Below are 13,925 nucleotides of genomic sequence, written 5' to 3' on the forward strand. Positions count from 1 at the left end.
AACAGTCAAGTATGTACAATCCAGCAGCAGTTAGGTCTGACAGCTCTCCTTTTATAGGGAGCTGTCAGCCCTCTCAACCAATCAGATTAAACCTCTGTTCCCGCCTGAACAGAGGACTGGAGTGGAAACCATGGTAGCTTGTGTTAATATCTAACAAATATATTGACAATTGATATGACAGTACCAATTCTGAGTGTGAAAATATTTTACAAAACTGCTCTGACCAGGTCTTTTGTCTGCATTAAACATATTTAAATAAATGAAAAAAGTACATAAAGATTTGAAGCCAAGATTTTCACTTTTCTGTTGAGCAATTTGAACCACTTCCTTTCCCAACATGGCCTGATAATATACAGTATATCAGACCTAATATTTCCGTAGATTCTCATATGACAGTAGCTAAAAGCCATTAGTTCTGGGCAATTTTGCACTGTAGCCTTAGCTGCTTGCCCCCCCCCCCCCCCATGCTGTTGGTGATTGTTTCTTCAGGCAACTACAAAAATTTGCCAGAGCTGGGATGATGCTAAGTTCAGATCAAGCCCTGCACAACCAAGCATTCCCCTGCTTCTCCCCCTTTTCCCAAGGAAGGGAAGGCTCTGCTCTTGTATGCAGTGGTCTGTCATGGGTGAATACCCCATTATCTTATCTAACACAGCACTTTTCTATATTATTTCCCCCCCTTAAAGTACTATCATAGCACTGAGACTACAATTAAAAAGAATAGGGAATAAGTTGGGGTGAGTGGATGGATCCTTATGTAGGCCTACAGAAACTTGATTAGCAAGGAAGTTCAGTCAGATAGTTCAGTTTCATGGAAACAAAATGCAACAATATTTTCTTTGTTGTAAATTAAAGAAGTTAAAAACATAAGGGGATGGAAAACTGTGGGCAGACGATGGAAAAGCAAGGGAAGCATGATTCACACAGCCCGGCAGAAACTAAACAGTGCTTACCAGGAGATATAAGGATTGTAAGCTTCTAGGCTTGAGGGTAGCTCATTGACTTAAGGGCTCTCAATGGATTAATAGAAATAGCATTTATTAAAATTGCTGAGAAAGTAGCAGCCCAGGACAAAATGTGATCAGCTGCTGGAGGGGAGGGCACATGCCAGGCACTGCAGCCAAGCAGAACTGGGACTACGACAAGAATGGAAGAAAGCGCTCGAGATCATTATGCTCTGAAGAGCTGAAAACTGCTCTGGTTGAAAACAACAGTTTTGAACTGAAGCCGGAGAATATGAGGGCAGACCATATGGAGGATGTCCTCCATTCCTGTCCTGAGGAAACAGTAAGTGGCCCATTCCAGTGGAGGGAACAAGCAGAAAGTATGGAACTACCTCTCTCTTTGCTCTGCAGCTCTTGGCCAAATATGTCTGTTGCTTCTGTGTGTCATGTGACAGTTGCTGATAGGCTGGCAGCATTTCATTTAGAGGAAAGACAAGGGATCAACAGGTAAAGTATATGGAATCAAAGCACCAATTTGCTATGTTGTCTGCTATATTATTACTATGTACTATACACCTATTTATTTATATTCATTGTAATCACTTTAAAATATGTAAAATAAGGATGCAGAGACTTTTTACCTAATTAAAATACAAACAAAATGGTTACTTTTAAATATATATCTTTGATTGGAATTGCAAGAACTAATATTAGGACCCGGTGAGAAAATACAAGCCAGGAAAATAATTCCCTAAGATGGAGCTGGCATACTTTTAAAGTGGTTTGGAGCAGAAGCAGCTGAGAAGGAAACAGGCTGGTTGGCTGGAGAGGTGTGGATTCCCAGCCTTCAGGCAACATCCAGTTGAGTTTCAGTCATTACTTCAGACTTTTCCGTAGAGACTACATAGAGCCTGCAAGGAAAAGCAAAACAAGAAATATATTATATATGGAATTATTCTGGAGATGCTTGACAACAGACACCTAATTTTAAAGGACAAATCTTGACTCCTGTCCATTCCTGTTGCTTGAGGGCTCTTCATTCTTCAAAGACCCACCTTAGGATCGGGCCTTGAGGCTATTCATCAGAGGTTACTGTAGCTGGCCTACATCTTACCCCAAAAGTTCTTGCTGAAATCTCTCCACCGCAGAGTGAAGATGAGAGAGAATGTTCAGCGAGAGAAAGACTTTTAAAGGAAACAAGCTCAGAGGGATTTCTCTGTAGCCACTTCCCATCTTACATTCTTATCTCCTTGGGCATTTTTCACAATCAACCTCCAGGACAGAAACCCCCTTATAGTGAAGAAAAGAAGAAAGATAAGAGTTTCCTTGTTTGACTCTTGGGGATGGACTCTTTTTTTTCTTTGCCTCACACTCCTGTACGTGTCCATTGAATGACACTCTAGTGCCTTTCAAATATTTCAAGCCACTTTTGGAAACCCCTACCTGGATTTCTTCAAGTTTTTCTTCTGCAGTCGTCTAAGAGCCTCTGGCTGACAACAGGCTGATTTGCAGTTGATGACCTGGTAAATAACAGGGTTGTACATGGCTGCTGATTTAGCAAGCAAAGTAGGCACCACCGAAACTTTTATGGGAACCGAATCTGGTTTTCCAAAAGCTGACCATACTGATACAACTGCATATGGGATCCAAGCAATTAGAAATCCTGCACAGATCAACATCGCCACCTAGTGAGAAGAAATGCATAACATAGGACAAGACAACCAGGAAAAAGAGAAATAACAGAGTTGGAAGGGACATTGGGGGTCTTCAAGTCCAACCCCCTGCTCAAGCAAACCATGTCCATATAACAAAAAATAATTCACTTATCATATGGAAGACATTGTATTATTGGAGACTGTTCTGAATCAGCATAGCAAATTACCAGATAATTAATGAGAAAGTTTGTGAAGACCTATTTCCATTTGGTATGACAGAGAGGTGCATATGGTCTCTTAAAACCAGGGCAATCATTGGAAAACAAGAGTACACATTAGGATATATTCCCTCTGAGATAAATCCTATTTGATTCAGCAGGAATTATTCATAAGTACACATAGGGCTTCAGTCTAAAAAAATTATGAATGAAAGAAGGCAGAGAAATAAATTCAATCAATGCAACGAGAGTGAAACCACCTCAAATGAGATTAAAGTTGCAAGAGGTCTTTGTGGTTTCTTATGTTGTTCTGGAAAGGGATGAAACCTGTGGTTATAAGAAAGGACTCACTGTTTTTCCTAATACATTTGTCCTGAATGAGAAAGAACCACATAAATCATGTTACCTGTGCTTAGTTTATGTGGCCTATCTGAAGTTTGGGGTAGAGGTGTATTAAGAAATTATGCTTGCCATTTCTAGGAGCCTGGCCATATGGATATCCTCCATATGGCCAGGTTATATCCTAGCACGTTTATCCTCATTCAGGATAAATGTGTTAGGAAAAACAGTGAGTCCTTTGTTATATCCACATGTTACATCCACCAACAGATATAACATAATCATTCATTACATCAGGTTGTAATTAGTGGTAGCAATTCATTTTAAATATTTTTTTTCTAAAATAAAATGAGGAAGAATAAGAGAAATAATAAATTTTAACTGGGTAAGAATACATTCACTTGAAGATAATTAGAATTCTCTATCTGACTGGATATTGGAGAGGGGGGGTTGGGGGGGAGAAATGTAATTTGTCCTGAAATATTTGCTTCTTTTTACACTAAAGGGCTGTATGATTCCTATTGAATTAGTGTTTGAAGGAGCTGGTAAGTTCAAAGGGAGCTCTATCTAAAGCACAGGATCTGGTTAGTAGACTTCTTGGTAAATCATCCCACTAAAGCTTAGTGTGTTATGAAAATATGCCAATTTGAAATGCTCCAGTTGAATAATAAACCCAATAAACATAATTTTTACTCAAAATTTGTTCATAGATTAATATGTGAAAAACAGAACTAATGGGAGTAGATTTTCCTGTCCCTTTCATGCTGTAGTGCTTTTCTCACTACAGAAAGTGCCTTTGACTCATTGTGCCTATGCCTCCTCTGCCTTTCGCCTACCACCATCCCTGGCCATGGACTGCCACAACCACCAGCTTTCAGGGATACTCTCATGGGAAGAAGAGATGGGCAGTTCCTGTCACACATGCAGTATTACCAGTGTAGCTGATTCTTTATATCAATTGTGTTAAGTACAAGTTCATCTATGCTAGTGCCTTATCCCAGTTGTTTCTCTGCCTTCAGATTAACTTGTGCTGAATGTGAGTCCCTCTATATTTCTTCCCTCTTAGGTTACTTGAATAACTTGTATTTTGCACCTTCTTCCTTCGATCAAGATGTGTGTTACCCTTTACAGTACTTCTACTTTATTTTTCCAGGGAGAGAGATTTGGAAATAATGTTTTGCCTTATTTCTCTACTTTCTCTCTTACTCAGGTTGAGGTTGGATAAGAATCTTCCTGCTACCTCTGTCCTCCACGTCTTCTATCTCCTCCTTCCCAGCTCCTGCTCTTTTTCCTTTTTCTCCCTTCCTTGGATTCTGGCTCTTTTGGGATCCTTGGGAAGATGGAGTGACAGAGGCTGCTTCTGAGCAGGAAGCAGGTGGCTGCATCTCCTGCTAGGGGAGGATGGCTGAGGGAAGGGAAGGAAGAAAGGACGTTTGCCAGGAGCATTGAGGCCTGCTAGGGTTTAGTTTCTGAATTCAGCAGAGGAGGAAGCCCAACTCTGTCTTAGCCAACTGGAGGGAAGTAGAGTTGCAGGCAGGGAATTAGTGATTGTTGTTTGTTTGGCAGTTGTGCTCCAATGTGTATTTATAGAGCTGTGTGCAATTCTCCTTCAACAGCATTCCTGAGAAAATGAAATATAAATATATTTATAACTGCTATAAGGACAGTTGGGAGCCAGTCCTGTATATTTCAGGTCATTTCATTTTCTTTTCTCTTTTCTTCTTATTTACTTATTAATTTTCTTTTACTTTCCTTTTTTTTAAAAAATGTATTGATTTTATTCTGTAAAAAAATCTCTTTAATAAAAATTATTTTTTTAAAAAAAGCCTGCATTCATGTGTGATGTCAAAGGCATATATATAGTTATCAAACTTTTTAAATGTAATTTCAAACAAAGGCACACGTCCCATTTCACACTTCATCTCCTATCTCATCATTATATACTGTAGGCTATTGTGTGATACTACATTCTGCTGCAAATGTGATGTATTTACACCACTGCAAATCAGCTTGAAGGAGGTTTAGTTTTATATGACCAGCAGCTGGTGATGGTGCATTGAGGCTGGGAAGACTCTCAGGCTAATTGAATATCATGCAATCAACTTCATGGTTTAAAACACTAAGAAGAAATTGACTTGTTTTTCCCCAAAGAAAAACTCTGCCAAAGAAAACTGCCAAAAAACAACAACATCTGACTAATGTTCCTTTCAAAATCTACTTTTAAGCCAGATTCTAGGTGAAAAGGCACAAAGACCTGAAGTGAAAGGCTAGTAGTAGGCCAGGGGATAGGGGGGTAGATTTGTCAAGATCAATTTATTTTCCCACTGGGTGCCCAAATATCCCTTTATTTCTCATGCACAGTTTTCTGTTGAGTCTTCCCCTCTATTCAAATAAATAAAATAAAATAAAATTTAGGGATTGTATGAACCTACCTTAGTTAGTTTTATTTCTAGTTCATGGCTATTCTGAATCCTGCTGTCATAATGAGCTACATCCTTGCTGGATGACTTGACCTTTGCTATTATTTTAATATAGGAAAACACGATCACAGCAGTTGGGAATACAAGGCAGAAGAAAAGGATGTTGAGAATGAATGCCTGCCCTGCCACTGAACCTTGAGCCAGCCACCAGTCCAAGGTGCAGGATGTGCCGAAGGGCTCAGGAGCATAGTTCCCCAAGCCAGCAAAGGGAATCGTGGCCCAGAAGGCAGCATAAAACCAGATAATCCCTAAGCAGATAAAAGCATGGTGTCTCTTCAACCAGATTCCTAAGAGAGAAAATTGAAGCTGTAATTGATTAAGTATAGACATACAGGTATCCTCAATGGTCACTTAATGGCAATTTGAAGTTATTGGGTCTACTTATGACCCAATCCCACAGCTGCTGCAGTGCCCCTGTGGTTGTTCGCCCTTATAATCAACCACACACATGAATGCATCCAGTTATGTTTTTTGTAAAACTACACCCCCCCCAATGCTTCCTAGGAAAGGTTTTGAGAATGGCGTGTTTTGACTGAAACATCAGGGTTGTGCCACATTAGTACAATGCAACATAGTACTAATATACTATGCCACATTGGTGCATGTCTGAAAATGCAGCACCGTAATCCTCACCCCTCAACTTTGCATGTAGCTGAGGTTGTTTAGAGCAAATTTGGTGGAGCAACATGATATGTGTTGGATTTCAACATTTTGTCCAGGTCTGGGGAGTAAGCTACTCCTAACACATCTCTACACATTTCAAAACCCCAGAGTTTTCCAGTTGCCTATACAGACCTCATTAGCTTTCTATCCAGATTGCATTAGGTAGCAAAATGGAGCAGTGTGTCCCTCACTCGTATGGCACAGTTCCAGAATTGCGCTATGCCATTGCGCAACAAAGCCACCCATTCCAGTGCTCCGGAAGGCTCCAGAGCTCTTCAAAAACTAAGTGAGGAGGAGTGTGTGGGGTCTGGTGGGTGAGAATCAGTGGGGACCTGGTTGGGAGTGGGAAAAGGCCTGTGGGGACCCAAAGAATGGGAAGCAGAGCACAGGGTGTCTCCTGAGTTGAGAAAGGCCTTGGGAGAGCTGAGGCAGGTGGGCCTAGGTCTGTGCTAGGCTTCCCAGGACCTTCTCATGAGGCACCACATGCTCTACCTGCACATTTGTTTAATGATTCATTGGGAAGAGCAGGGATGGGAGGGGGTCATTAGGTGAGATGCTTCACTTAACAGCCATCATGACATATGACCATAATAGGTAGGCCCCATTATAGTCACATCTCAAGGATACCATACTATGGACACCCACAGCTGTAATTATGTCTGCACACGCATATATATGCAGACACATAGAAGAGAAGAGAAGTAGTGAGTCAAAGAATGTCCAGGAATTCAAAGATGGACAATTTGTAATTTTAATGTAAATGAAAAAGTAGTAATTAATGCCTGATAAATCACTCAAGTATGGATATATTTCAGACATTGGCTCACAGAGCTGACTGGGAACCCTGGAGTGCAAACTTCAACACATCTAGGGAAAAGTGTACATAAGTTTCAACTTACCATAAGCTAAATAGCATATTTTGAAATACCGATCCAGGCTGACTGCAGTCATGGTAATAAGACTTCCAACTCCAAAGAAGAAGCCAGCCCATCCATACCAGCGGCAGCCACTCCAACCAAAGATCCAACGGTGGGAGAAGAAGGCAATGATACTAAATGGCTTTCCTGCCACTGTAAAAAAAAAAAAATCAGAGGCAGGTAAATAGAAGAAAGAATAAAGAAAAGTGCATTTAATCCCCTTCAAGAAACATAAAATTTAAGAAAGAAAGGAAAGGAGAAGAGGGGAGGAGAGGAGAGGGGAAGGGAGGGCAGGGGGAGTGGGAGGGGAAAGGGGAGACAAAGAGAGATGGTGGGAGGGAGGGAGGGAGAACGGACGGACAGAAGGAAGGAAGGCAGGAAGGCAGAAAAGCTCAAACTGAAGAGAGATAACAAATTTTATAAGGTACTGGTAATTGCTTCCTTACCAAGGAAGGTTATAAGACTTCATGCTGGAAAATATTGCAGATATTTTTCAAAATCCAATTTAACAGCCCTAACATGTCCACCAAACATTTTAGTTTCCAGATTTTCTACATATAAGTTGATGTTTTCTTCAATGGGATTGACCACAATGAAGAAGTGGTTAAAAAGCCTTTTCCTGATCAGTGGTAAATTTCAGCTTTCAAAGTTGAAAGAATTTGCTGAGATCAAGATGTTTTCATTACATGAGCTGTTGTACCTATTTCAGGTTCTTCCAATTAGTTTATCGCCATTCATAACCAAAAGGTGGGAAAACATTACTTTTGACCTTTGCATATGCAAATTAAAGTGAAGGCCGTCTTACAAAGTAATGAATATTATGACAGATGACAGTGGAATGGCTACACAACACTTGATCTTAGTCAAAAGGCCGAGAAGCGAATGGCAGATTTGCCTCAGCCAATGTTTTGCAGGTCATAAAGATATATGCTACCCAAGTGTTGTTTCTGCTGAGATATATTTAATGTTTATATATCCAACAAAGCCATATTAGAATGTATCACACAAGAAGTAAAACAACAACATGCTATATAGATTTGAATTCAACATTTGAAAAATCACTGGATTGAATGGATCAGATCAGACTGAGATAAGCAGACTGAGCAAGCAAAAGTGGTATTATTTCCACCCAAGGGTGCTCTTATCATATACCCTGAAACCTGCTCCTGAAAACAGGGATTTCCAGATTTCCATCAATAGAAGTGCTTCTGCTAAACACTGAATATAACTTTGCATAAGTCTGTTTTTCCTTAATTTTTTCTTTTCCAGTAGTATTAATGATATCAATAACATTTCAACACATGTTGAAATGCTTCATAACTTTCAATCTAATTCATATATCATTTAATATACAAAATGGAGCGATTGTACCATATTTAATCACTTTTATTGAAATTAAAGCTAAGATTTTCTTTGACTATATAAAAGAATCATACATGACTAGCTGTAATTGTATTTAGAAAATAACTGCTATAATTAACTTTTTTCTCACTTTCTTTATTATCAAATTAGCAGAGCATTCCTATTTTTTAAATTGATCATATTTTATTCATCATTAATTTATTAAATGTAAGGTTCAATTGACTAAATGATCAATACATCTGAAGAAAGAATAACGATCAATTTTATTGTACAGTATTATTTATATATTTTTAAAATGATTGTTCACATGTTGTTATATTCTGCAACAGCTGTGTTAGACCGTAGTTTCTAAAATTCTTAGCTAAGCCTTGAGTATGTCCATTGAATTGGAGGACACCAGACTGATGAAAACTGATTGATGTATAATGCAGTCAACTGTAATACCGCCTTTACTAAACTCCAGATTATTATCTAAAATATGCATTGTTTCAATGATTATTTTCCATGCTAATTGGCATTAATCATTTGTAAGCAAAGAATTTTTTTTAATGGTGGTGATATTTTGTTTATAACTACTATAGGCCTAGATGCCACTTACAGGACCCCCAAATTTCATTTTCAGTTGAGTTAAAGTGAAATTACCTGAAATTCCCAAGTCGCAGACTGCTAGATTTACTGTCATGATCTCTGCTGGCTTGAGCTTCCTTTTCCGTTGTATAGATACATAAATAACATATCCGTTGCCTAAAGTGGACAGGATCCCTACAGTAAAGTAAAATTCGACAACAAGAGTGCTATCAGAGTGGACGGAGAAGACATTTTCCTAGAAATGAATGTTCAGTTTAAAACATGAAGATCTTAAAAGAGATAAACAGGATTAAAAGATCTGGAAAACAATAATGCTCGATAATAGGGTTGTCAAACGCACTTGGTCAGGATATGGCATTCATGTGACGCATCGTGTCTTTTTCCCTCTTTGCTAAACTGGGTGTGGGCCTGGGCAGCACATGATGCATCCGGCCTGTGGACCGGGAGTTTGACAGCCCTGCTCTATAGCAAAGCCAAGAATCTTTTTCTCCCTCTGAAAAGCTATATTTCTTTGCAACCAAAGTTTTGGGAATAGACTATTCTTTCTATTCTTTGTCTTTCATGTATACCCCCTCCATATATTTATTTCCTTCTCTCTCACACACAGAATAAAGGATGCATCTCTCTCTCTCTCTCTCTCTCTCTCTCTCTCTCTCTCTCTCTCTCTCTCTCTCTCTCTCTCTCTCACACACACACACACACACACACACACACACACACACTTTTGAGTAAAGATAAAGGTACAATGACAAGAATTTGTCAGGGGAAGGTCACATTTTCTTCAGGAGAAAGAAACCCTTGTAAAGTCTTCTAAAAATGTTTCAATGGAACCTTTATTTAAAAGCATAACAGGCACCATCTTTTTGGAATTGCATCCAAAACACAACAAAGCCCTAGCAACTACATTATTAAAAATGAATTTGCTTTCAAAAAAATCTCCATCGCTTCTCTTTTTCAAATTCTTGCTCATTTGTGAAGTAGGTTACCCTTGCATGCAACTGCCGGCATAAACATATTCATATGTTCTTTCCTATATTTTATTTATAATTTTTGTATCTCTCCTTTCCTCCAGAAGCGGAATACAGTTAGAGTCAAACATTATTCTCCCTCTTGACTCTTCTCTATTTCCCATGAAATAGATAGGCAAGTAGTTCAAAAAAATCAGTCAATAGAAGGGAAACAGCTCTATGGAGGGGAATGAATTTCTGAACTAAGGAAAGATGTGTGATAATTACAGGGAAAGAGTAACAACTTTACCAAAGAAGCAAAATGCTTTTGAGCTCATGATCCCACAAGAATTTGTTTTACTGTGCTAGAATGAGCTCAGAGGAGAGAACTATAGAACTGTACAATTTTTAAAAACTTATTTAATTCAATTTCAAGGATGCCTGACTTCTTAATGACTCTAGGCTGCTTACAATCAAAAGAGAGGAAAAAACCCCAAAATTAATTGGAAAAGTACACACAACTGAGAGAAAAAGCAAAGGAACTGTGGGGACTTCACAACCATCCAATTCCAACCATATTTTAAATGATGTTTTGAATGATGGGAGTTATTTGATGCCATTCTACACGGCTAATGAGACACACTTCCTGGGTCTTCCAAGGTGTGCCTATTTCCTTGATGAGACTTGGAAAGCATCCACTCTGTCTGACCAGGCCTCATGCCATGAAGGGCTTTATAAAATTAAAATAGTTCCTAGAAGCTGACCGGTAAGCAGCGCAGCTCATGAAACAGTGCAAGAGACCCATTGCTACTCATGCCGCTACATTGTGAACAGTTGTATACCATTCCAAAGAGTCTTCAGGGAACAGCCCCACGTAGAGTGCTTTACAATAATCCAACCTTGGCAAGTGATAGCAATAGCAATAGCACTTAAACTTATATACCGCTTTATAGTGCTTTGCAGCCCTCTCTAAGCGGTTTATAGAGTCAGTATATTGCCCCCAACAATTTGGGTCCTCATTTTACCCACCTCAGAAAGAGGGAAGGCTGAGTCAACCTTGAGCCTGGTGAGATTTGATCTGCCAAACTGCTGGAAGTCGGTGATCAGCAGAAATAGCCTGCAGTCCTGCATTCTAACCACTGCGTCACTGCAGCTCTTATGTTATGACATACACTATCACAGATCCTGATGCAACTTGATGCAAAAAAAAAATTGATGTTTTACAATAGTCCTCCAAAGATATTGTATTTTCTTCCTCTTTATAATATGTGTATACATATGTGTCTATGCATGGATGATGCGCATTAGTTAGAAATCACATTGCATGTGGAGCAAATTTTCTTTTTTCCATGAGAAATGTCCATTGCAATGGAGGTTGTTCAGGTGGCAATGGAGAGGTTCCTTTCATGTTGGAGTGCAGGTAGTACTTGACTTACAACAATTCATTTAATGACCATTTGAAGCTTCAACAGCATTTAAAAAAGTGACATGATCATTTTTCACATTTATGACTGTTGCAGCATCCCCATGGCCAGGTGATCAAAATTCAGGCACTTGGCAACTGGCATGTATTTATGATTGTCCAAGGTCATATGATCACCATCTGTAACCTTCCCAGCTGGCCTCCAACAAGCAAGGACAGTGGAGGAATCCAGATTCATTCAATTACTGCACAACTCACTTAACAACTGCTTTGCATATCAACAGAAATTTTGAGCTCATTTGTGGTCATAACTACCTGTACAATACCTAGACATTCTGCATTTTTCCTTTTTGGAGCCTCTAGTTTGGCTACTGGAATTAATTGGGACTAGTTGGTAAGAACAGCTCATTGGAATCCAGCAAACATAATTTCTCCAAAAGTACAATCTTTATTTCAATTTGTCTCAATGTCCTGCTTTTTTGATAAATTCCTACCCTATGGTTGCACAGAAGGGTAAAGCCTTATCACAGAAAGAAAGAGCTATGGCTGGTCAAATTTTCTTCTTTTTTGACTAAAAGAGAGATGAGTAAGAATGTAGAAAAATTATTTGACCAGTTCCTTTAATAACTTTGCTCCTAGAAGAATATATGACTGGATAAAATGCTAGCTAACAAGCCAAATTTGATTAACTTTCATCTTCTTCCTAAAAAAACATCCTTAGATTTGGATCTCTCTCTCCCTCTTCCTCTCTCCCTCTCCCTTCCACCCTCTCTCTCCCTCACTCCCTTGACATACCTGCCTCAGCCCCAAGCAATTGGTAGCAAGATTTCTAACTTTGGCCAATAGTTTCTGAGAGGATGCAATAATCAAACATGACACATCCCAGAACTCTTTTAAAAGGCAATTCTATCCTCCCAGAAGACTGAGTACAATTCAAACAGTACTGCTTTATGGGTTATGGTATACAAGGAATCTAACAAACATTACTCTATAAAATTCAAAATTAAATCACCAGTAGCAAAGTCTTATCACAAAACAGATCTACATATATTTCAACAACTCCCACAAGAACAATAGCTAAAACAGAACAATATTACCTATTATTAATAAATAAATTCCAGCTATTATGTCAGCTTCCTTTGAGAGTTTTGATGCAAAAGGGTCTTCATCTGACTGGTGGTCAGGAAGATTAATATCTTGGGATGAAGCGTTTTGCCTTGAGTACATTCCAGTCATATTGCAACTGATAGCAAAGAAATAAAAGGTTACTGAATCACATTTATTGAAACAGGAAAAGAGAAAACAAAATGATTAAATAATATACAGTATTGGAATAAAGTAAAAAAAAATTCTGGTTCAGCCATGCTTCCATTATTTTGCCGTGCATGGAAAATAATATAATTTTAGTTTATGGCCATTAAGCTATGATTCACCTGTGTGTTGTAGCAAAGAGATGCAGATTACTAATTAAACATTATATGTTACACTCAAAGTCCTTTTATCAAGACTTTATTATATTCCTACGTTTGCTGATTATTTTCGTGCCAAGAATAATTTTGCCACATTAAGTTTAAAATAAAGTGTTTTGATTTAAATTAGCACTTCTGAGGTATACCTATGATACCTCAGATTACAATACTACTGTAGTGTAATCTTAAGCAAAAAAGCAAAACCACAAGTCTCTCTCCTGAAGAGCATATGGTTTGCATGGATGTTGGATGGACACAACTCTGGAAAACTCTGCAAAGGGAGGGGAGGTATGGAAAGGGCATTCCTGCTGAACAGTGGGTGTGAGGAAGACAAGGTGGTCTTCTTAACATTTCCCGTTTTTGTTGAAACTTAAGACATTTTAAGTATTTAGAAATTGCTATCATATCTCAAGAACTAGCAACCAACAATAAGGCATGCATAGAAGGACTAGAATGGAATTTTACAAGTGGGTAAGAAAGCAGGTGCCAATGTTATCACTCTTGTTTCAAATACACATGCAGTGCTATGTTCAGTTGGTTAGCCAGCAAAATGGAAACAAATCTCAACCACGACCAACATACAGGACTAGCACTGTATTCCTCATGCATTCCTATGCTGTGTCTAGTCAACAAACTGCAGGTTCTGCAGGTAATTGAGTCAAACAAGCAGCTGCAATTGAAAGCTGACTTTGATACAACCTATCCATATACAGACATTATAGAGGAAAGGGTAAAAAACGTGTTACTCCCATCTTAAGTGAAAATATTAGAGTATTATTATGACTTACACTTTAGAACTGTGTTCCCAAACAGTGTAAGATTTGGTACCACTTACAGCTGGATTGAAAAACCACCTGTTAATCATAGAATTATAGGGCTCGAAAGGACCTTGGAGGTCTTCTAGCATAACCCCCTGCCCA

The 13,925-nt window shown here is 38.8% G+C and overlaps 1 protein-coding gene across 1 annotated transcript; it reads right to left on the bottom strand.

Moving 5' to 3' along the window:
- Positions 1–1,791: 1,791 nt before the first annotated feature.
- On the bottom strand, positions 1,792–12,772 carry OPN5 (opsin 5; the record flags this gene model as incomplete). The annotated part of the gene is made up of 6 exons (XM_081944983.1): positions 1,792–1,855; positions 2,388–2,629; positions 5,589–5,923; positions 7,199–7,369; positions 9,221–9,340; positions 12,634–12,772. 6 exons carry the CDS (start codon positions 12,770–12,772, stop codon positions 1,792–1,794), a joined length of 1,071 nt encoding a protein of 356 aa, XP_081801109.1.
- Between the last annotated feature and the right edge of the window lie 1,153 nt (positions 12,773–13,925).

This window comes from Natrix helvetica, assembly GCF_964273705.1.
Source record: "Natrix helvetica genome assembly, chromosome: 2".
NCBI classification, from domain to species: Eukaryota; Metazoa; Chordata; class Lepidosauria; order Squamata; family Natricidae; genus Natrix; species Natrix helvetica.